General features: G+C 29.0%; 2 protein-coding genes across 2 annotated transcripts; both read left to right on the top strand.

Moving 5' to 3' along the window:
* Nucleotides 1–9723: 9723 nt before the first annotated feature.
* On the top strand, nt 9724–10514 carry LOC125810081 (signaling peptide TAXIMIN 1-like). Its single transcript, XM_049489598.1, has 2 exons — nt 9724–9893; nt 10380–10514. The coding sequence occupies exons 1-2, from the start codon at nt 9778–9780 to the stop codon at nt 10501–10503; spliced, it is 240 nt and encodes a 79-aa protein (XP_049345555.1). The 5' UTR covers nt 9724–9777; the 3' UTR covers nt 10504–10514.
* Nucleotides 10515–19149: 8635 nt separating this feature from the next.
* LOC125810082 (GDSL esterase/lipase At1g28580-like) lies at nt 19150–23144 on the top strand. The gene is made up of 5 exons (XM_049489599.1): nt 19150–19411; nt 19515–19730; nt 20927–21075; nt 21836–22112; nt 22849–23144. The coding sequence occupies exons 1-5, from the start codon at nt 19150–19152 to the stop codon at nt 23109–23111; spliced, it is 1167 nt and encodes a 388-aa protein (XP_049345556.1). The 3' UTR covers nt 23112–23144.
* Nucleotides 23145–24455: the final 1311 nt, after the last annotated feature.

Below are 24455 nucleotides of genomic sequence, written 5' to 3'. Positions count from 1 at the left end.
AGCGTTTTTTTTTTTTGTTAATTTGTAATTTATAATTTCTTTTTCGTCAATTTCAAACTATATATGTTTATCATCTAATCCATTTTATGTGATACTAATAGAGTTTAGAGAGTTAATTAAACTTTTTTATATAACTTTTAAATAGTTAAGTTGTTAATTATTGTAATGTATAGTATTACTTATATTATTTTTAACTATATTTAAATATTATATGTCACTCTTTTTATCCTAATTTATATGGTATTGATAGAATTTAAAGTGTCTAATATGTAGTAGTTTTTATGTAATATTTACTATTTTAAGTATACTAAATTTTTAATTATTTAATATATAGTACTACTTTATTTTTATTTTTAAAATATGTAATCAACGAAAAATAGTGAGACATGATAATTAAAATAAGGGAAAAAGGACAAATATATCCCCGAACTTTCGTAAATGGTATCTAAATACCCCTCGTTATACTTTTAGAACGTTGATGCCCCTACCATCTAATTTTTGGAGCATGTATACCTTTTGGACTAACGGAGGGACACGTGTCATGATCTTAACAACCTATCAAAAATTTATTTAATTTTTATTTCCAATTAAATAATCCGACCCGAATAATTAAAAACCCACCCAAATAATGTAAGACCCACCCAAATAAATCCCATTTTCTCATTCTTTTCTAGTTCCAATAACCATACACCCCAAGAACAGATACCCAACACCACTGTTGCAACTCCATCTTCTCCGGCGAAGCTCCATATACAAAACCACCTCTAATTGCTATTAAACTCAACCTCCCTTGCTCTAGAGACACTCCAGCGAAATCAGTGAGGTAGCGACCCTTCATCCACCATGAAACCTGACCACCACTCACCCATCTCTCCCTCACTGCTGCTCCAACAATTCCGGCGAATCGAACCAACGACCTCTGGTGAATCGAACCAGCGAACTCCGGCGAATCGAACTAGCAAACTCCAACGAATCAAACCAGCGACCTTTGAATGGATTTATAATCACAAAACAAAACTCAATAACTTTTTTTCGATGACTGAAATTTTGAAAAATAAAGATTGTAGGGTTGAAAACCAAGAAAATAGATCTGTGAAAATCAAAAATCAACAATACATTCAGCAGCCTCAGGGAAAGCATCACATACTGCTATGACCTTTTGGAACACTTCCTGCATTTTTCAAGCGACAATTGGTACTGGTATTCGTACCAGACCGAAGCTTCCTGGTTTGATTGGCAATTCAAGGATTACTCAGCTTTCCTTCATGAATTTCCATTTCCAAGGAATTTAATGCTAACACGGCTTTAGAAAACTTTGAATTTTGCTTTATGATTAGTTCTTGATCTCCTTCTCTTGATAACTTGGTTATAATTTCGGAGCGGGTCTTAAATTACTTGGGTGGGTTTTTAATTATCCGGGTCAATTTTTTAATTGAAAATAAAAATTAAATACGTTTTGGATAGGTTGTTAAAATTGTGACACGTGTCCCTCCGTTAGTCCAAAGGGTATACACGGTCCAAAAATTAGACGATAGGGACATCAGTGTTCTAAAAGTATAACGAGGGGTATTTAGATACCATTTACGAAAGTTCGGGGATATATTTATCCTTTTTCCCATAAAATAAAGAAATACACAATAGTATTGGTCAGCCGACATGATAAAGTTGGTGCGCCTTACTTAAATTAATTAAAGAGTACAACTTTTTGATGGATATATGTGTCATTATAGAGATGTTGGTTGGTTTTTTTTGTCTAAAGAAAAAAAGGTACAATTATAAAGCACTTGCATACAAAAGTTTTAAGGAACAAAAGCTAGTAAATACCAAAAATACCCTTGTCACTGTGAAATTAAAACAGAAATAAAAAAATGATGTTTGCAAGATTTGAATCCCAGTCCTTGCACTTTAACTGTCAAGCCTAAACCAGTAAGCCAAACAGTTGAATATGAAAATAAGCACACAACTGAAGCAGACATGTTGATCTACCCTCAGTTGTGTGCTTTTTGACACTTATGTATTAGTAGTAGATGCATTACTTAATATCTAGCTAACTCAAATTATATAATTATACCATTTTGGCAGGAAGCACTTTATTTTCTATAATATACTTAAGAAGTTTTTGCACAGACCGTTAATATTTTGGGGGTGATTTTTAATTTTTATCTTCAATTATGGTGGTCTTTGATTTTTGTTAATGTTGCTTGTTTAATGAAAATTTGTGGACCAAAAAATCTTTATCTATAACTTAATTTTGCTAGACATAAGTTTAGAGAATTTTTGTCTCGCTCAACATAATAGTTCTATAGGAACTAAATTATGCAACATAAGTAGCTAGTGTAGTATTTCTATGACCTAATTTCACCAGACATAAGTTTAGAGAACTTTTGTCTTGCTCAACGTAAGTTCTGTAAGAACTAAGTTATTCCTTTTACGCATAACTTGTGGGTTCTGAACTGAATGTTTGCCTCTATTTAGCATAAGTTTTGTTGGTATTAAGCGGCATAGTTTGTTATGCATTTAAGACATAACTTGTATTATATTATGATACAAAAAATATAAGCTTATGCCGAGCGAAAATTATTGGTTATTTCAATGTCAAAAATATTTTTGACCATTTATTTTTTTTACTTAAAATACTAAAGGCAAAAATTAAAGACTATCAAATTTGAACAAAATATTAAATCCCAAAATTTATGTGAATTATGAACCAAATATAACTAGTGCGAAGCTGAATTACGCGGTTAAAATATCAAATGGTCAAACCTAAAAAATCACCTAATTTAGTGTCCTTCAAACTTACTTGGGATTTTTATTCAAATAGTCAATCTGATTCATAATTTTATAATCGATGCACATATTTTTTATATACGATTACACTATTATATATTTATTGACTAATCATCCTTTAGACCCTATTTATGAAATTAGATTGAATATGACATTGTTGTAATGTCTCATAGTACAAGATGACTATGCATCCAACTCATACAACCCAATCTCATAATGGATTAAGGAGACAAAACAAAAGTGAAACAAAAGTTTGAGTGTATTAGTGGGGACAAGTGATCACATGCATTATGTGGAGATTTTAGGTAATGGGCTTAACATGATGAAAAGCAAAAAAAAATTAATTTTTTAAAAATAATATCATTAACAAAACCCCATATAATCCAAAGAAGAATTCAAGTAAACAAGATCCAAAAACTCTTTCTATATGCACATGATTAAAATGGTTTCCACTATTGATACTCCCCCTTTGAATTCCCTTTATATATTTGCATGATGTCTATTGATGCCTTACTTGATTATTATTATATATAGCTTACAATAAGCTGTTTCACCTATCACAATATTCTTGAGTTATAATTTTCCTAGCTATATCATCTCTCAATGGCTAACTCAAATTCCAAATTGAGCTTAGTATTCATTCTATTATTATTATTAGTCTTTGCAAATGTAAATATATCAATAGCAACTAGCTATCGTGGGGTTGAAAGCATCATAAGATCAAAGCTAGATAGCAAGAAGATTTTACAAGAAATATGTTCTTATTTGGGAAAAAAGAAAATTTGTAATAAGAGGGTATTGGTGGATATTATAGATAGAGTGGCACCTGGAGGACCTGATCCAAAACATCATTAGCAACAAATTTTCAAGATCGCGTCACGACTATTTCATTTCTTACGTACTAGAGTTCAGTAGGTACCGATCTTTAGAAGCATTTGGAATATTCTTTTTTTTTCTTTTTTCTTTTACCCTCCCTAGGAGCTCCCACCCCTTTTGCTCCCTTGGTGACTCGAACTCGCAACCTTCGGGTTGGAAGTGAGGAGTGCTTACCATCCGAGCAACTCCCTGTCGTCGCTTCTGGAATTATTCAATTTGTATGATTGAGGATATTTTTATTTAGTTCAATCCATTAAAGAGCAAATGGATGCATGTTGGATAAAATATATTTGTCTTTAAAAAAAAGACAATTTCATATAGTTGTGTATGTCATTTTCATCTTATGTAGATGTTGTGTTGCATTTGATGCAAGTGGAAGTGCTAAATTTTGTCCAAAGATAATCTCTTTGCTCTGTCTCACATTTATTTTCTCTTTTTTATTTTGTCTTAATTTGATAAGTAACAAAATTCAGTTATAAATTAAAATAAGATACATTTTAAAATTTTATGGTCTAAAATTAAATATATGTATAATATATCTAAATGTCTTTTAATTTTTTTATAATCTTAAACATATTAAATCAAATGTTGAAATTAAAGAGTTGAAGTGATGTACTTAATATAGAATTGATATTCAATTAAAGTAGATTAAAAAAAAGACATAAATTAAAAAACAGATAAAGCATTTGAGGTTGTGTTTGGTATGAAGGATTTTTTTTTATATATCTTGTCGATGTATTTTGATATCCCACAATTATAACAAATAGCTTAACTTCGTTTATCTTTGGTGCAGGAGTGCTTCATATTTCTCATGTTTGATTGATATTTTTCGAATAAACTTATTTTCCTCCAATTTAATATAGATTTACATGGCAAAAAACATCCAAACTTTACAAAAAGTTAAAGCAGGTTGAACTTGAACAGTATTGCACCTGGGGCGGATTTAGGGAATTCCTTCGATAAGAAATTACATTGTATATAAATGTATTTTTTTTTAGTTTTACATTTATATATATAGATTTTGAATCTTGTGATCATAAAACTAAAGTTTGATTCAGTGATTTAAGTTTCGCCTAGAGATTCAAAGTTTAGATCTCAAGCACTAGAGATCTAGCTCAATAGTTAAGTGATTCAAAATTCACCTTGAAATTCAAATACATTATTGTGTGATACTTTGTAAATGTCCAATTCAGATACAAATTTTCAATATTCAATTGGGCACGTTTAAAGTTATTCCCAAAACAACTAAATTTGAAGGAAAAAAATTTTAAAAAAAAACTTTGGATATATAAATTTCTATATACACATAATTTTAAAAAATTGATTATCACATAGTCAAGAAAAACAATTACCAAAACTTGCCAATTTAGGAACATGAAAGAACACTAGTGTTTTTAAAAAGTGTCCATGATCAAAACTTTATTAATCTAGCTAGTGGGGAATGACATTATCTGTGCGGCGATTCGAATATGAATAAAGGAGGAGTTAATGTACAAAAAACAATGACAAAAGCAACTTTAGGCCTATGCATATACTTTTGTGTTATGTTTTAAAATTTAAAGTATCATATCGACCTATTACATATATTTATTATTTAAAAGTGATTTTAATATCACATTGAAACGAATAGCATTACTTTCTGGATGAAAGGTGTATTACACTGGCGTCATATTAATATTATCTCAGCAGTGGCAAACGCAGGATTCTCATGAAGGGGTGTCAATGGTTGTAGTAAGAAAATAAAAAAATTAATTAGGAGGTCAATAAGGCTTGAACACACAATCTTAAGGAACTTTTGCAAAACCTTAACCACTAGACTAGACCTTTCACTTGTGTTAAAAAATGTCAATACTTATATATATATATATATATATATATATATATATATATATATACATACACGTTAGTTTAAGAATAACTAAATTCACTTTTAATTAGTAAATGTGTGTAATAGACCGTCATGATAGTTTAAGCATCTATTTAACTTTTTGAGACAAATGTAAGGGAATCAATGTCTTTTTCCTTAATCTAGCTTCATATCTCAAGAAGTCCTTAAGTAGAGGCCAGTGCTTTCGACCAAAGGCATTTATTTTTGGTGCTCGAATATAAAATCAATGATTAAGGATAAATGGTAGTTATACATCCAAAATTATAACTTAATTAGTGGTAAATAAAATAAGTTGAATCAGATTTTTTAACCTCAGCTGAAACAAAAAAAATACTTAATAATTATTTTAAGCATGTATTTGAATGCCTTTTTTCTTCTTTACCAATATTATTATTGTTAAGTATTCTATCGTTATTATATTCTTCAAATTTTATTATTACTATTACTATTAGTATGAAAGATAAAATATGTACCATGCACCAAATTATCATTAAGCTTATCCTTAAAAAAAAAAAAAAAAAAACTAGTGACTACCATAAACTTACTTTCAAAACTATCCAAGATACATATATAGTAACTTATCTTACAAGATGACTAGTCATAATGGATTAAGGAGGCAAAAGGTTAAAATTAGGAGGGACAAGTAACATGTGGATGATGTAAGTTCATGGTTAATGGACTTAACATGTAATCAATTAAATTAAATATCAAAAACAAAACCAACAATGATTGTGACAGAGTACTAGTAAGACTCTTTCATCCCTAATCAAGAAGTCTTGGGTTCAAATTTCATTTGGTACCTAATCACCTTTGTTAGGGAGTACTTACCCCCAATGTTAGACTTTCTGGTGCGAATTCAAATTTAGTCGGGCTCCAATATGAGTACCAGGAATCAAAAACTAGATATAAAAAAAACTCTTTCTATATGCACATGATTAAAAAGGTTTTCACTATTGACACTTCCCCTCCCTTACATATATATATATATTTGCATGATGATTATTTAGCTTACAATAACCTCTTTTTCCTCTCACAATTCTTGAATTTTAAATTTTTCTTATCATCCATATATGGACAACTCAAAATCCATATTGAGCTTAGTATTCCTTCTATTATTATTTGCAAAGGTAAATAATTCAATAGCAACTAGCTATGGTGGGGTTGAAAGCACAAGGAGAAAGATAGTTTTACATGAAATCATTTTTGATTTGGGAAGGAAGATGAAGAATATGCAAATTAATAATAAGAGGGCATTGGTGGATGAAGATAGACTGGCTCCTGGAGGACCTGATCCACAACATCATTAACAACAACGATATAGTCAGAAATTCTGATAAGGGGATTTAAGAAATTCAAAAATGTTACACTTGTGATTTGAACGTGTATTTCTCTTATGTTAAGGAAATTTGCAATTTTATATTTCTCTCATTATTATGACTTGATGTATTCAGGATTCAGAATTACTGAGAAATGTTTATGATAAGTTTGATTTTTTTATTTGTATATATATCACTTTTTTTTTTCACACGTGTTATAATTTTAAGCCTGAAGCAACGAATTTAATTGAACCAACAAAACTTCTATAAGTAAAAGTTAGATTGTTTTTACACAATTTTTAAAAAAAATAAAATTTAAATAATGATTTAAAGGACTTTATTTTGGTATAAATCAGCATGTATCCAGTACCCCATGAAGCCCACTGGGCCTAGAAGACCAGACCATTTAAACACAATATTAAATAGGGAAAATTACGCGCGCAATTAAGCAAATTTATATTACTTAATTAGTCATAATAGTTATAGTTTGTTATAATTATCACTCGCGACTAAAATTAATCATTAATTACGTGGGCTGACTTCGAGTTTGTATAATTAGTCATGTTTGTATAATTCGACACATTTGTATAATTCGCAACTAACAATTCTTTCGTTTGATTTGTGTTTGTACACAATGGTTTGTATTTGTATATGACGATGATTTCCTTTGGTTTTGTAGGTTTATACCATATACATTCAGACTTTTTGTGTATAACCTTTTAAAGTTTGATAAACATGTAATTTTTGAATTTTGTATAATATAATTTGTATAACTCTTTAAAGTTCATATGTTTATGTTTGTATCAATTCGTTATTTCGATTTTTATCATATTTGTATAATTCCAGACTTTATATTACTCAATTATACAAAAACACGCGAATTATACAAACGTACCTGCGAATTATACAAACGAGATGTGAATTATACAAATGATTGCCCCTCTCTCGCTCGCCTCTCTCCTTCCTCTTCCAATCTCGCTCGCCTCTTTCTTCCCTCCCCCAATCTCGCTCGCCAGAATACAAATACATATGTATACCAGTTACATATATACAATTATCTAACCGATATACATATACAATTCACCTCTCTCTCACTCTCTGCCCTCTCTGGCTCGCCTCTCTCCTCCCTCTCCCAATCTCGCTCGCCACTCTCCTCCCTATAACTTGTAGCTATGAATTGTAATTAGCAAAGTATAGCTATGGAGTGTAATTAGGCTATTTTTGAGTGGCTATATGCGAAAGTTCACCTATTAAATACAAGATTGTTATTTTTCTTTAAAAAATATGAGTATATTTACCAAAAAATAGCATTTAAAAAAGTTTCAATTTTTGAATTTTCGAATAGAAATTTTCAGTTCATGCAAATTGAAGAGTGTAATCGTAATTTTCAATTTCAACTAATTTATAATTAATCAAATAATTATTTGACCAAAGAAATAAGATTCTAATGTACTCTCTCCATATTAAATTATTTATCGTAATTTTTAAAAAAAAATTTATCTCAAATATTTTGGTATAAATTATTTTCGAAGATTACAATTTAAATATCTTAATAGAATAAATATTAAATTAAAAAAATAATATTTTAAGACATAATAAGATTAAAGATAGTCAATAGCTATTTCTATTTAAACTTTTAATCTTCCGAGACGTAAAAAAATAAATACAATAAATAATTTGAAACGGGTGAGTAATTTTATGTTGCTTCTCAAACCAGCATGTGTGACTTGTGGCTTGCTACACGATGTGTTGTTTTCACTAGTTGTTAGAGATATCAAACTTATTCTTTAGTTTATTTTTATTTTTGCTTTTCCCAAAAGTATTTTAAATTTAGATTTCTCTTAATTATTCTCTTTCTCCTCAAAAATCAATTTTCTCCAATAAAATAGAAACAGTATGACTTATAATATCGAATTCAAGTTGAATGAGAATATATACTTGATTCTAAGTTGTTAACTCATGGTCAAATGACTTTCAAGGTGAAATCTGAGATTGTTTATCCTGCTTGAATTATTAAAAAAGACAAAATAACATAAATTATTTTGTTTTTGAGAATTCAAGAAAAAATTATAATAAGACGAGTTGTTAAAAGAAGAAGAAGAAGAAAAGTGCAAATTTGTGATGTCTATCTTTGGGATTGTCATCGATACAAAAGGGTCGATAAGAAAAATGCACATTACTACTTTTGAAATAATAAATAAATATGTATTTTGTTGACTCTAATCCTATACAATGTTGACCTTAGAATATCAAGAAAAGGAAAAAATAAATGTTTTCTTTCACTCGGTAATTTTTTTATGATTCATTCTTTTTGTATAATTTTGAGCTAGATTTAAAGTTTAAATATTGATAACATAAAGTATATGTAGACCTCATTCCTCCGTTATAAAAATAGAAACGTTGTTTGCATAGAACCCTCCAAATTTTATTATGGAAAACAAATTAATTTATTTTCCAAATCAACCTTAACTTTTACTCATCTAGAATTAATCAAACCTAAGAAAATAAAAATAAATTGTGAATAATTGAATTAGCTTGGAACCGGGTGGGGCAGCGGCGGGGGGGGGGGGGGAGGTTGGTCAACTAATAAATACAACATAACGTGTTTGGTGAGATGTGAAAAAATAAAAAATAGAATAAAAATAAAATTAGAAGCTGCCACGAAAAAGGTTTTAATTTTGATTACATAAAAACCATATTCTATAAAGGAAAATATCATTAAATTCACTATCACCCCCCCCCCCCCCCTTTCCTACCTATATATATTATTACTCCCTCTCTCCCCCCTCTCTCTTTCTCTTTAACAAACTTTAGATCAACCAAAAAAAAAAAAAAAAAAAACATCTTGCTTTTTTTATTTTGTGGTGAAAAACAAATCTTGTTATTACAAGAAGATACAAAAAAAAAAGTATGTGTTGTTGTGGAGATGATTGTCAATGTAGACCTTTAGGTTTTCTATTGGGTCTTCCCTTTGCTTTTGTTGCTCTTCTTCTATCCATTGTTGGTGTTATCATATGGATTGTTGGGTAAGTTCATTATTCTCAATATATCTTCTTCCTATTTTATATTGAGTCAGAAATTTAAACAAGGAGATTCAGACCTCGAATTTTCTAAATCCATGTATGGTTTACTATAATCATTATGAAAAAAGAAGAAGAATTTATAACGGGCGTTCAATAATTATTATTTATACAATATAATTTTTCAAGAAAAATGGATTAATTCATTTTTTTCCTCAACCTAGCTCCGTCACATTTCACAAGAGTGAAAATAGTGGCAAAGCTACATAGTCTGATTAAATTTCTAAAAATAAGCAGTTTTTAACTACTTAGCCAAACAAGTTAGTGACATTCTTGATTTAAAAAAAACTACTACTTTCTAGTGAATCAATACAAAATTAATTATTTATAACGTATATTGAAATAATTCTTCTTGAATTTGATCTAAAACAACAATTTATTTTTCTTTTACTAATTATTTTTTAATTATTATTGTTTTTATTTTTTTTGCAGAATTACATTGAGTTGTTTATGTCCATGCTGTATTTGCGTAACAGTATTGGTAGAAATGGCTTTGGCATTGATTAAAGCACCCTTTTCGGTTATGAAGTGGTTTACTGAACAAATTCCATGTTAGAAAAAAAATATCATGTATAAAAATTTAATTTAATTTTTCTTAATGTAATTTTTTCTTTCTTGTGAGAAAATAAATTAGGTGTATTTTAATATTTTAAACTTGTTATTTTATTTTTTTAATTCTTGAAATTGACTAGTATTTGTTTTTGGTATTATTACATAATGTATATATTTGTTGTTGTTGTTATTCTTTTCAGTGTTATTTTTAATGTTACTGTATTTCATTTTCATATATTGTATTTAAGCTGAAGGTTTATAAAAATCAATTTCTCTAACCTCTATCTTCATAAAATAGAGGTAAGGTTATATACGCGTTATTTCTAGTGCATAACGGAGCTATAATTTATATTAAGGAAGCTACAAAGTATGAAGAAGTAATATATATAAAAAAAATCTCAACATTCACTATAATTACATAAGGAATAATTTTTTTAATAATATATCTAGAAAATTTGAATAAACCTTTTGACTTTACCCAACTCCTAATTAAATGATTGATTGTCAAGACCAATTCAATAAAGTTATTGAAGATTTTAAAAAAAATAATAATAATAAAACACTTAAAATTTGCTGTCAACTTGAATGCCAACTGTGTGCCTTATCTGTAATTGGTTTAACAAGTCAAAGACACATTATTTGAAAAATCAAATAAAGATCGTAATAGAGTATTAAATACTTCTAAATATCTTTAATAAAATTGACTTAAATGTGAAGATATAAAAATGATTATCTCTTCATATTTTAAATCTTTTGTTGAATGAGAGAATGTTTTTATTTCTACTGAAATATAATTATAAGACTTAGACGAATTTAAATTTAGTTTGATCCCAATGAATGTTTAATACCAAGTGGATATAAAAGAAATAAGTAAAAGATGATTTTGTCCGATTTTGATTCATTATTTTCAGTTATTGATCACATGGACAGATAAGGCTTTTTTGGATGCTATCCTCACAAAATTCTATAATATCTTTTATTTTTTGGACAGGTGAGTAGGTTAAATTTGTCAGTAATGATTATGCATCAACTGCAAATAATTAGGATTAATTTAATCATCAATATCATAAGCAAGAACAAGAAATTGAAATTAACAATGAAGTGAAACATATAAAGTTAAACATAAAATTGGTTAAATTTTTGTTAGTAATATTTATTTTGGGGGAACTTTCGCAAATAGCTACTATAATAAATTTAATTATGCTCCATAGCTATAGTTTGCATATTTACGGGTTGTAGCTACAGTTTAAGCTGTCTCGCTTGTAGAATGAGTGTTTACGAATATACAAAAAAATTATTTGGGCAATGCATCTCAACATATCTCAAAGCAATTGAAGAAAACTCATTTCTTAATCTTTAAATGAAATAATATTTTGCAACTAAAAACCTTTCTTAATTGTTCCATGAATAAGGATGACACTATAGAAGTCTTAAGAAGATCTTGTAGTTCAGGTCTCAAGTTAAGGAGTTGCAAGTCAAGATTGTTAAACTTCAATGAAAAATCCCAATTTATTGTAGTAGAAGAGCCCAAGAACAAGTTCAAGAATTATGGAGAAGAATCGGTTAAATGTTATACATATTTCATGGTTCAAATTCAAGTCCAAGAATAGGAAAATTGGAAGTTCAAGCCCAAAAAGGAGTTATTTAGTGTCTGCTTTGAAGCCCAAAATATGGGCTGAAAGTTCACACCAAGTGTTTGAATAGGCGTGTGTTTTATGGGACAATTTCATAGAGTTTGGAGTCAAAAAGACAACAAACATTGAGGATCAAACCAAAAGGTCAACATTAGGATGGAAGGATGAATGTCGTTAGATCATTAGTTGGAAGGCGCACGTTGACTTGAGCCTTGTAAGGCGCACACTGACATGAGCCTTACAAGGCCGCATGCTGACATGAGCCTTACAAGGCGCATGTTGACACGAGCCTTACAAAACTCATGTCAAATGAGCCTTACAATTACAACATTAAAAAAAATGTTTAAAGAATATTAATATTACTCCTCCATTATTTATTCAGAGTATTTGGATTGATTAATACTTCATCTGATCCAAAATAAGTATCGTCTAACGTGTATTACTCTATTATTCTTTATCTTTCCTTAGATTACTTTTCTTGGATCACTTAACGAGAATAAGGGTAGATTTGAAAGAGAAAAAAAATAATGTTCTCTAGATTTTCTAAAGCAACACTTATTTTGGATCAGAGAGGTTAACACTTGAACTTCACATTATAGGTATTTATACCAAACTATATCGACTTAAAATAAATCAATAAGCCATGATTATGTGTGATAAGTCAAAAAGCAAACACATGTTGTCATCGCGTAAAGTGATGTATCCAAGAATAGGAGAGAGCAGGAATTTTTGTAATTTTTTCAAATGATAGGAAATTTTAAAAAATATGATAAAATAAATTGCGTATTTATGTAATTTTTTCATAACAAAAAGCTTATTCGAAGGCCCATTCACTTTTGATATTAATGAGGCCCAAGTTTTGCAATTATAGAAAGCCCAAAATAGAACTGTTGTTTTCTTTGGAGCAGAACATGCACCAGAAATAAGTTGTTTTCCAATTATAACTGTCAATTATAAAGTATAACATAAATCACATAGTGTAAGACCCTAAATTACATTATATTCCTACTCTTTTCTATTTTACAAAAATCCCTTAAAATATTAGTCATCCGGATACATTAATTGTGATATATTATAAAACTTGTCTGTTGCACTTAATAAGGAATATTAACGTAAAATTGATTTTAATTCTCACAAATCACGCAGAACTGATTTTCTTTTCCACAAATCACGCAGAACCTGATTGATATCAATCCATTCCAATCTGTAACAACTTCACAAAATTCGAAAATCAAATTTTCATCTTCTCCATCAATTCGAAATCTTGAATCTCAAATCTGCCATTGTAGATGATTGGAGAGATGGTTCAGATATATTCAATTACTCTGATCCTTACAAGAAAATTAGTGCATTGTGCAGGCTATCAGGAACTATAACGATCCCCATATTTTGGCCGCGGCGAGTAGTGGTTCACAGTAAGCAATGGGTGATCTAAATCTGAATGAAAACAAGGCCGGGCTATTTGTTAGTGATGATACTTACTGATGAGATCAAGCTTAACCTTTTTGTGTCTGTTTTTTATTATAATATCATGTATTTTGTAGTTCAACTTTGTGAACAATATCTTTTTTTGGTTTTGCTTTTGTAATAACATGATGATGAGTTTAACAGATCATGTTTTACGCTTGTTTACATGTTTGTGGCACCGGAAAATAATGGAAACATTGACTTTAAATGACTCTAGATATTACTATATTGTGAAAACATGTTAATCAATTTGTTTTAGTTATTGTTTACATGTTTATAGTTGTGTGTTGTAATGAATATAGAAACGACAGATGATCAAATCAAATACATTCAATTCTTACATTTAGCAGTAATTTTTATAAATGTATCATAGCCAATAATGTGTATTAGTAATTTGTATAAATGTATCACTGCAAAATAATGAGTATTTAGCAGTAATTTGTATAAATGTTTTATTGCAAAATAATGGATATTTAGCAGTAATTTGTATAAATGTATCATAGCCATTAGTGTGTATCAGATTACGTGTGATTGAAAAATTGCATATCTCATACAATTAAATTGCATATCTTATTCAAAGGAAATCAAATTGAAATCACTTGATGGGATTGAGAAATATTATCGATACATTATAGAGCTTGATATATGGAAAATGATACATTATACATTACTTATGTATCAAGTACGTTTGAATTGAACATGAAACTCACTAGTCGAAGTATCAACAACATTAGGTTATGTATCAGTATAATAAATATAAACATGATACATTGCATAGAATCCACTGGTCGAAGTATCAACAACATTATATTATGTATCAATATAATAACTATAAACATGATACATTGCATAAATCTCACTAGTCGAAGTATCTACAACATTAGGTTATATAAACATGGTACATTACATAAAACACAGTCATTGTTTCGGAAAACTAAATTACGAAATAAAATAAACGAGATACATTGAAAACTTGTACCTTTGATGGAGATGGACATGATAAGGTAGATTCGACTATTTTCTCTTTTTTTGAGCGTTTTTTCATAATAGATTTAGAATTCGAAATCCTTCTTCATGAATAAGACTGAACAAACATTAAAGAGTGCAGATACATAACACCCAATTGATTTTGGTACTGTTTATATATCCTTTTAAATTTGAATACGATTGAAGATACATTATAGAACTTGATACATTCGGTAGTGTTTATGTATCAAGTACATTTACATTGAACATGATAAACAAAATCGAAGATTCAATAATATTAGGGTTCTGTATCAATATCGTAAATATGAACATGATACATTGCATAACAACGAAAGTTATTGTAGCAGTGATGTATCAGATCAGTGATAACACTAACAAAGACTAATTTAATGTATCAGAAAGTTAAAACGAAGGCATTATACATAAATTTATGAATCAAAATCAACTAGATACATAAAAAATCTGAATCTTGGGTAGAGAAGGGTGTTGAAATGAAGGCATTATATATTAAATTATGAATCAAAATCAATTAGATACATTGAAATATGAAGCTTGGGTAGAGAAGAGTGTTTAGTAACCTATTCTACTTCCCCCTTTTTTTTGGAACCTTTCTCAATGGGTAATTTAGAACTTGGAATACATCTTTCATCGATTTCGAATCACAAACACGAGGGATGAGATCTTCCTTTTGTAAACTTAATTGGGTAAGACCAATATTAAACGATGGATCAGAATCCGTATGTAACTTTCCATCGCCGTATGACAAACAACTGATTCATCTCTTCTCTTCAGTTCCTTTTGCTTCGTATTGTTAGATAATTCTTTCTGAAGATCGCCCGTACATATCTCATCCATATATATAAGAAGTTTATAGATGAAAAAGCTAAAAAGAATTTAAAAAATCGATAATTGATTAATTAGAAAGAAAAAAGTGGACGAAGAAGAAGATTGGAGAACTGGAAAAGAAAAAAGAAGATTGGTGAGTTGGAAAAGAAAAACAAAAGATTTGAAATTCAAAAATGGAGTGATGAAGATAATTGGTGATACCATGGAGTGATTTTAGGCGTGAAAATAGAAAAAAAAATCGTGAGGGTGATTGTTTAGAGTGATGTATCTGAAAAAGTGAAAGATATTGAAGAAAAGAGGGATTTTTGTAATTTTTTAAAATGGTAGAGAATAATACAAAAATAGGGTAAAAAAATTGTATAGTTAGATAATTTATCCTTATAAATGTGCAATCGGAAGTTTGGATAAAAAAAAAATTCACTGTAATCAGTACATTAATCTTTATTGCTATATTGAGGTTTTAAAATTTTATCGGACCATTTTTTACTACTGAAGTAGTAAGTTTTGTGAAATAAAGTCAACAAAATAATTGACCAATTATTCGATTACGGTAGTCGACAACTTGCTAGTGAGGTATGTTGATTGAAATTCATAGTAGTGTGTACAAAACTTCTCATAATTTAAGAGTATTTACAACTAGCAGCTAAAAGTATATTTGTATATTTCACATAATTTAAGGATGTTTACGAGATCAACTATTAACTTTTTGCAATTACTGACAGTGCGGTGATATTAATAGTTATTGTGAGTTGGGCATAGAAAAAATTACAGGAGGGTTATGGGTAGGGATGATAAATGGGCAAATTAAGTATGGATCGAACGGAAATGAGTCAGATGAAAATAATCAAATTATTTAATTCGATTCATATTTCATATGAATAAAATGTATATTCATATTACTCGTTTTATCTATTGCTTTTTATTATGTAGAGAAATATGTACTTTCATTACAATTTTTTAAATTCTTTTTCTTCTTTTAGGATGTGTTTTGGTATGAAGAAAAATATTTTTCACGTTTTTCTAGAAAATATTTTTTGAAAAATGAGTGGTCTCAAATTGAGATCAAGAGGTCAAAATTCGAGTCTCAAATCAGGATCAGGAGTTGGGGCCAGAAGTTGGATCTCAATTCTGGGACTTGTTTTGGTGGTGAGGCTTAAGAAAAGTTTTGAAAAATATTTTCCTGATTTGATAAAAAATTTATCCCCCCCAAACCCCCCAACCCTATATATGGAAGTCATGTTTTTCTTTAAATTAGAGGAAAAAATATTTTTCAAAACATTTAAACCAATCAAATATGAGAAGAATGAAAAATATTTAATAAAATAATTTTTTTTCATATTAAATACACCTTTAATAAGTGTACTTTTAAAAAAATTCCTACATCCTTACATATATTAAGGAGAGTGTAATTTAAAATAAGTTAATCGAGCATATAATCATATAATCAATCCATTTTAGAATAAATTACTTGAGCATATGTATGAGAGGAAATTTCAGAAATAGCAAAGATAATAGATATAATAAGATTTTATAGCTATACTTTCGATAATTGCGCTTCATACGTTTGCTATGGAGGCTACGGTTTGTATATTTCGCTTGCAAATATCAAACATGGTAAGTATATACATATGGAGGCTCCGATTTGTATATTTCGCTAGCGAATATACAAATAGAAATATACAAATCGGGTAACTATATACAAATTCTGTATCTATACATTTAACAAATTTTTAGAATTTTGTTTGTGTATTTCACTTGCCAATATACAAACAAGATAATTTATTATGAATTTTTCATAAATCGTATACAAATAGTTATGGTAAACATATACAAACTCTAGATTTATCTAATCAGAAACCGAATTATACAATTTTTGAATTTATACAATCAAAGAACAAATTATACAAATGCTGAGTTTATACAATTATAAAACTGAATAACAAAATTTCGTGAAACTGTAACTACTACGATAAAAATAATCGAAACAATAGTTTTATTACATAATATACTGTAGATATTTATCATTTTGCGTAATTTTCCCCATATATAATTACTCCCTCTGTCCCAATTTATGTGACACATTTCGCTTTTCGAGAGTCAAACAGTTTAAATTTGACCGAGAATTTGCTCATGAAATTTTCAAATTTTTTAAAATGAAATTTCTATATTTGTAAATTACATAAAAAGTACTATAAGTCCCAATAATTGATAATTCAAAATATTTAAAAGATATATGAAAAATTTACAATTAAAGATAGACTTGTTTGAATCTCAAAATCTAAAATATGTTATATAAATTGGGACAAAAGAAGTATAATTAGGCCCATTTTAGTCACGTGGTTGCACCTAACCACGTACACCCTTATTTACAATTATTGCTTGTAATGATAATTCCCTTCCTTGTTTTAATTTGTTTATGTTTGATTTCCGAATATGAGTATTTGTACAAAAATATCTTTATATTATATCCTAAATTTAAATTATATTTTTAAATAGTTTTTTGATAAAATACATCCTTCAAGTATTTGAAAGTCAGTAATTTTCATCCTTTTGTTAAAGATTTTTTGGCCAAAAATTAAACATCCTTAAAGTATATCCTAAACTTAAACTACATTCTTAAAATATATGTTTTAGCAGAAAATATCCTTCAAGTATTTGAAAGTTAACAATTTTCATCCTCCTATTAGAGAGTTTTTGACCAAAAACGTCCTTAAACTATACCCTAAACTTAAACCACATCCTTAAAATATCTTTTTTCTCACAGAAAACATCCTTTCAATATTCAAAAGTTAACAATTTTCATCATTCGACTAGATATCGTCCAAAAATACTACTCCTTCCGTTTCAAAAAGAGTGACCTGGTTTGACTTGGAACGAAGTTTTAGAAAATAAAGAATACTTTTGAATCTTGTGGTCCTAAATTAAAGTTATGTCAAATGTACTAAATCAGAGGCGTATCCAGAATTTCGGTTAGATGGGTGCACGATTACGAAAAAATATATCTTAAATATAAATTTGATCGATTTGACTTTTAGTTCGTAAGATGAACCATTAAAGTTTAAAAATTATAGGTCCAAAATATATTATACTACTAGTTTTAAATTTTAATATACACATTTGATGTAATTATATAAAAAATTTACAATGCTAAATTTTTTAGGAATTGTCAATGTAACACACTTGAATTTTTTTTGAAAGAATACAGGAAAAAACAAAAGAAAAATTAGTTGAAACGACAAAAGTGTAACTGATAACCACTTGGAAAAGTGTTACTCAAAGAGACAAGACAAATATAAGATTTAAATTTCTATCTGTGACGTAGAGAAGTGCACCCAATCATTATCGCATTATTATATGATACTTCGAACATGGATTCACACATCTATAGTTAAATATTTTTTAAAAAATATAACACTACTATATATGATCTAGAGGGGGGAGCATGGGTTCACATGAACCCACGACACCCCCTCTAGATACGCCTCTGTACTAAATTGCCCTTCAATCTTGTGGCTTTAAACATGCCACGTGGAAAGCTGAAATTAAAATGTTAGCAAAAAATGAAAGAGGTTATTCTTTTTGAAACAGACTAAAAAGAAAAGGAGGTCATTCTTTTTTAAACGGAGTAAGTATATATTAATTGACCGGTGGTCCTTGGCAATACACATGTATAAGTTGTGTGGATGATAGGCAATTGATTTTAAAATTAGAAAAAAATGGTTTTTTGTTTGAGTAAAATTGCCTTCATTATCTTTTTGGTTTTTTTAAATCCCATTGAAGGTCGACGATTAATATCACTACGATGCTTCAACTCTATTATTAGTTTCGGCGATTCGCTAACTGATACTGGAAATGAATTTTATCTAACTCGATACAGAAATCCTTCTCCCTATTTCGCTCGCTTACCTTATGGAGAAACCTTCTTTCATCGTCCCACTGATCGTTTTTCCAATGGTCGTCTAATTATCGATTTTATTGGTATGTACAATGTATATACAAAATTTTCAATTATGTATATACTTGTAATGATTCTGATCCAACTGTTATAAGGCTTAATTTTATACATTTGTTGTATTCGTAGCTGAGAGTTTGGGGATACCGTTAGTGCCAGCATATTTAGGAGGAAAAGATAATGTAAAATTCCCACAAGGTGTGAATTTTGCGGTAGGAGGATCAACGGCACTCGATCCTGCCTATTTGTCGAATAAGGGAGTAAAAACCACGACCAATGCGTCTTTGGTGGCTCAACTGGGTTGGTTTAAAGAAATGCTCTCATCCCATTGCAAATTTCCCTCAGGTAGTTTTTTTTTTTTTTCTCCTACAACACTTTTCACTTTAAAGAAATTAAAGTTTATATTTGATTAATTAATTTAATAGTCTGTTTGATTAAGTTTTTAAGAGGTGCAAATGTGGTTTTTTCTTCCTAAAAAAAATATTTATTATTCTAATAAAGTGAGATGTTTGGCCAAAACTGCTGAGTGAAAATAAGTGCTGTGGTTGGAAAGAAGCAAAATCTAACTTTCAAAAACTTTTTTTTTTTAAAAAATAATCTCGAAAAGTACTATTTTGGAAAATATTTTTGAAAAGAAGTGCACTTTTAAAAAGCTTGGTCAAAGATCAAAAATGTTTTAAGAATTTATATTGGTCAAACACAAACTGTTTCTCACCAAAAGTATTTTTTTTAAAAATAATTTGATTGTAAAAGTATTTAAACAACGATCAGTGTTTTGTCTAACTTTTAAAAAGTATTAGTTTCTGCTACTTCCAAAAACACTTATTTTGTACTCAAAGCTTAGCCAAACTCCTCAATTTTCTAAAATTTAACTCTCTTTGGATAAAACCTAAACATTTTTTACCAACAAACATGTGGTAATATTGGACAAAATCCTTACATGTTTTATATATGTTTAAATTGGTGAAATATTGTTTTATTATTAATAAAATGGGAAATGTTCACTATGTCAATGAAAAATATCATATCCTTAACTATATTTCAGACACTTATAATGTGTTGGTGTAAGGGCCCGTTTGGATTGACTTTTGACTTATGACTTGTAAGCCAAAAGCCATAAGTTAGGATTTCTAACTTATGACTTGTAAGCCAAAAGCCATAAGTTAGGATTTCTAACTTATGACTTTTGACTTATTTATGTCAATGAAAAATATCATATCCTTAACTATATTTCAAACACTTATAATGTGTTGGTGTAAGGGCCCGTTTGGATTGACTTTTGGCTTATGACTTGTAAGCCAAAAGCCATAAGTTAGGATTTCTAACTTATGACTTTTGACTTATTTTTGTTATTTTGACTTAAAAATAAGTGATTATAAGCACTTTTTAACTTTACCCAAACACTTCAAAACTGCTTAAAAGCTATTTTGGCTTAAAAACACCTAAAATAAGCCAATCCAAATGGACACTAAGTTTTATTCAACATTTTGTGTCGATTAATTTTTTTTATAATTCTGATCATAAACATTTCACATGTATAGAATGCAAGGAATTTCTACAAAATTCATTGATATTGGTGGGAGAAATTGGAGGAAATGATTTCATCTATGGTTTCTTTGGAAATAACACTAAAGAAAAGGTTGAATCATATGTTCCAGCAGTTATCAACTCTATTAGCTCAGCTATACAGGTAATTAACAACAATATCAATAATTAATAAATAAATAAATTTTGATACATTTTGCTAAAAATGAATTTTATTTTCAAAAGATACATTGCTTTTTATTATTGTTATGTTGTTGCTTTTTAAAACTTTTAAAATTTTATGATCTAAAGTTAATCTTAGACATTTTATATGTAGCTACACATTACTTCATTAAGATTAAAAGGGAAAATTTCAAATATAATTAGACCCTCTCTATAACAGTCATCCTTTATAATAATATTGTAATATAATGTAATGCTATCATAATATTGTAATATAATGTAATGCTCTTGTTTTATGTGAAATCGATCTTCCATGTTATAACTTATAACATATGTTATTTATAATAACATTTCACTATAATTGTCATTTTCATGTTTTTTTGTGAAACTGATATTATATATATAGAGGGGAGTAGCTATAGCCATCCAGGGTGTCCGACCAGACATCTTCGTCAAAAATCACGTTGTATATATATGTCAAATTCTACATTAAAGGATATATATTTAACGTTGTGCACCCTTGACAAAAGCTATGTTTTTGGCACAGTGGTAATGAGTGTCCATTTGAATGAAGGAGTTTCGGGTTTGAACCCCAAATAACACAATATTGTTTTTTTATTTGGACAGCCACACACTAATATTTTTGAACACCCTTATTAAAATTTCTGGCTCCGCGCGTTTATGTTTTTTGTAACAATATTTTACTGCAGTAATCATAAATATACGACGTTGTTGGGATGCAGGAAGTAATTGAGTTTGGAGCAAGTAGAGTGGTAGTTCCAGGGAGTATGCCCCTTGGATGCTCAACAGCTCTTCTAACAATATTTATGGACTCAAATAAGGAAGACTATGATCCAATTACTGGTTGTATTAATTGGCTCAACCAATTTTCCAAGAATTACAATAAGCTTCTTCAAATGGAACTTCATCTTCTTAGACAGCTTCATCCTTCTGTTACAATCATCTATGCTGACTACTACAATGCTGCCATGCAATTTTATCTCTCTCCAAACACATATGGTATGTAACAATTACACTCTCGTTTCAATTTGTTTGTCTGATTTTGATTTGACGCGAAGGGAGTACATTTTTTGACCGATCAAAAGATAATAGCGTAGGTTTAAGTATAGAGTTAAGAGTCAAAAACACATCTAACTTATCAGACTTTATTTAGTTTCATACCTGAATTATTGAGTGTATGAGTTTCCTACCTGAACTATCACCCAGTGGTTAGCAAAACACACCTAGATGTTAACTAGACCAAATGTTTGTCTAGAAAAGCTTCTAGGCATGTTTGTCTATAAAATCTCCATCCACCTGACATATATAACAACTCTATTCATTGTTACATGACATAATATATTTTTAATCGACTTCTTTAAAACTTTAAACTTTCCCCTTTCAATTAGTTGGAGATATAAAAGTCACAACAGATATGAGACCACACCAAGGAAGATGGAGAAAGAGTCGGTGAATACCACAGTTGGAATAAATTAATTTATATTGTGATAATTTTGATCTTTAACCTAATATTAATTTACTATTATATTTGCCACATTGAAATTATTTTTTCACACGTGGCAAAAACTTTTAAACAAAAAAGAAAATGTAGTCACATCATCAAAAATTAATTGAGATGTGTTTCACTAACTATTGAGTGATAACTCAAATATAAAACTCAAAAAGTTAAAAAATAATTTAAAAATGTGTTTTTAGTATACATAATCATTGATCATTGTATATGTATTTTTTACAGGATTTACAAAAGGAGCCTTAGTTGCATGTTGTGGAGCAGGAGGGCCATATAACTATAAACTTTTTGAATTATGTGGGGATCCAACAGCAAGAAATATTTGCAGTGACCCTTCAATATATGCTAGTTGGGACGGAATGCATTTTACAGAAGCTGCCTATAAATTAATAGCCACAAGCCTTTTAGAGGGAAATTTCACTTTTCCTCCCCTGCCTAAAATATGTAGTACTAGTTTGAGTCCAAATGTAAACCATTCTGACTCTTAAGTATCTCCTCCGTATATTTTTATTCGTTACTGTTTGACTAGACACATCTATTCAGAAATAATTATTAATATATGTATTTTATCACACTACTTCTATTAATTGATGTTCAGTATTAACACTTGGAAAATTTTCAGATATTATCCTTCTAATTAATTCTTTTTGGAAGTGTTTACATTTGTTTATAAAATTTGCAAGAGGTTTTTAAGGGGTGAATTAGTAAAATTATCATCTTCTTTATGATTTCTTAATGTGCATGTTAAAAGGAAAATGATCAAATAATATGAGTCGGAGAGAATATTTAAAAACTATAAACATATAGCCTAAACTATTGACAATTTAAAACAATTTTAAATAATTCTCAAATACAAGCATAAAAAGAATACCTAACTAACAAATTTAGAATATTATATTGTTATTTCATATGAACTAGAGGTGTAGAACTATAATAGTCTGCATTGAACTCATACGCCACTGATCCACACCCTTCCATCACTTAACACTTGAAAATACAAAAAAGAATAAAATAATTAAGCCTAGACCGAGGTTCGAACTCGGATCGAAGGGTGAATTTGAACTCATACGCCACTGATCCACACCCTTCCATTATGTATAGAGTGGGTTCATTTCTTTGTATACACAACTTTACAAATAATTTATATATGTATAATACAAAATTTTTTGACGGATGTGAATTTAATTGAACCCACTTGAACCAATGTGAGTCTGCCCTTGATTATGGGTGGTTAGTACGTAGTAATTGTGATAAAAGATGATGTTTGTGGGTAATGGGTTGTAAGGGTTCGCAACATCACTGTTAGTTAATAAATATAATAAACGACGACAATAAGTGCATTGATGAGATTGTTGCATTGCCATCTACAGAAGATGTTGTTTGAGGGTGATGGGTAGTAAGTGACCGCAATGTCCTTGGTAGTTAATAAATATAATAGCCGACGGCATAACAATGCATTGATAAGATAGGTGAACTGGGACCTTGTAGATATCCTTGATAGATACTTCAATAATATGGGTGAAAATCATTTGCATACCTTCTTCAACTTTACTTTTAACCCCCCACCCCCCCAAATATATGTCAACTACTATTTTTGAATTCTTTTATTCTTACATTATTAGCTTTTGTCTTTTATTTTTAATTCATTAAAATTAGGATATTTCTAAATTTATGTAATAAATTTATCTATAAAAATAAATATATATATTAGTTTTCGAGATGAAAAGAAATGTGAGAATTGATAATTAATTATTTAAGTTAGTGATGTGAGAACTAATATTTTTTCTATGAAAAAAATAGATATAGTTTTTCTACCGAAAAAATAAAAGTGA

The sequence above is a fragment of the Solanum verrucosum genome, unplaced genomic scaffold (assembly GCF_900185275.1).
Source record: "Solanum verrucosum unplaced genomic scaffold, falcon-dt-bn FXZP01000281.1, whole genome shotgun sequence".
In the NCBI taxonomy this organism is placed as follows: domain Eukaryota; kingdom Viridiplantae; phylum Streptophyta; class Magnoliopsida; order Solanales; family Solanaceae; genus Solanum; species Solanum verrucosum.
This window is presented reverse-complemented; position numbering and strand designations above follow the sequence as displayed.

What these genes read in the sequence shown, in the direction of transcription:
- LOC125810082 (XM_049489599.1), top strand. Translation starts at nt 19,150, where the DNA reads ATGGTTTTTTGTTTGAGTAAAATTGCCTTCATTATCTTTTTGGTTTTT. An exon ending in TCTAATTATCGATTTTATTG is followed by an intron (nt 19,412 to 19,514) that starts GTATGTACAATG and finishes TTGTATTCGTAG; the next exon opens with CTGAGAGTTTGGGGATACCG. An exon ending in CCATTGCAAATTTCCCTCAG is followed by an intron (nt 19,731 to 20,926) that starts GTAGTTTTTTTT and finishes TCACATGTATAG; the next exon opens with AATGCAAGGAATTTCTACAA.
- LOC125810081 (XM_049489598.1), top strand. Translation starts at nt 9,778, where the DNA reads ATGTGTTGTTGTGGAGATGATTGTCAATGTAGACCTTTAGGTTTTCTA. An exon ending in GTTATCATATGGATTGTTGG is followed by an intron (nt 9,894 to 10,379) that starts GTAAGTTCATTA and finishes TTTTTTTTGCAG; the next exon opens with AATTACATTGAGTTGTTTAT.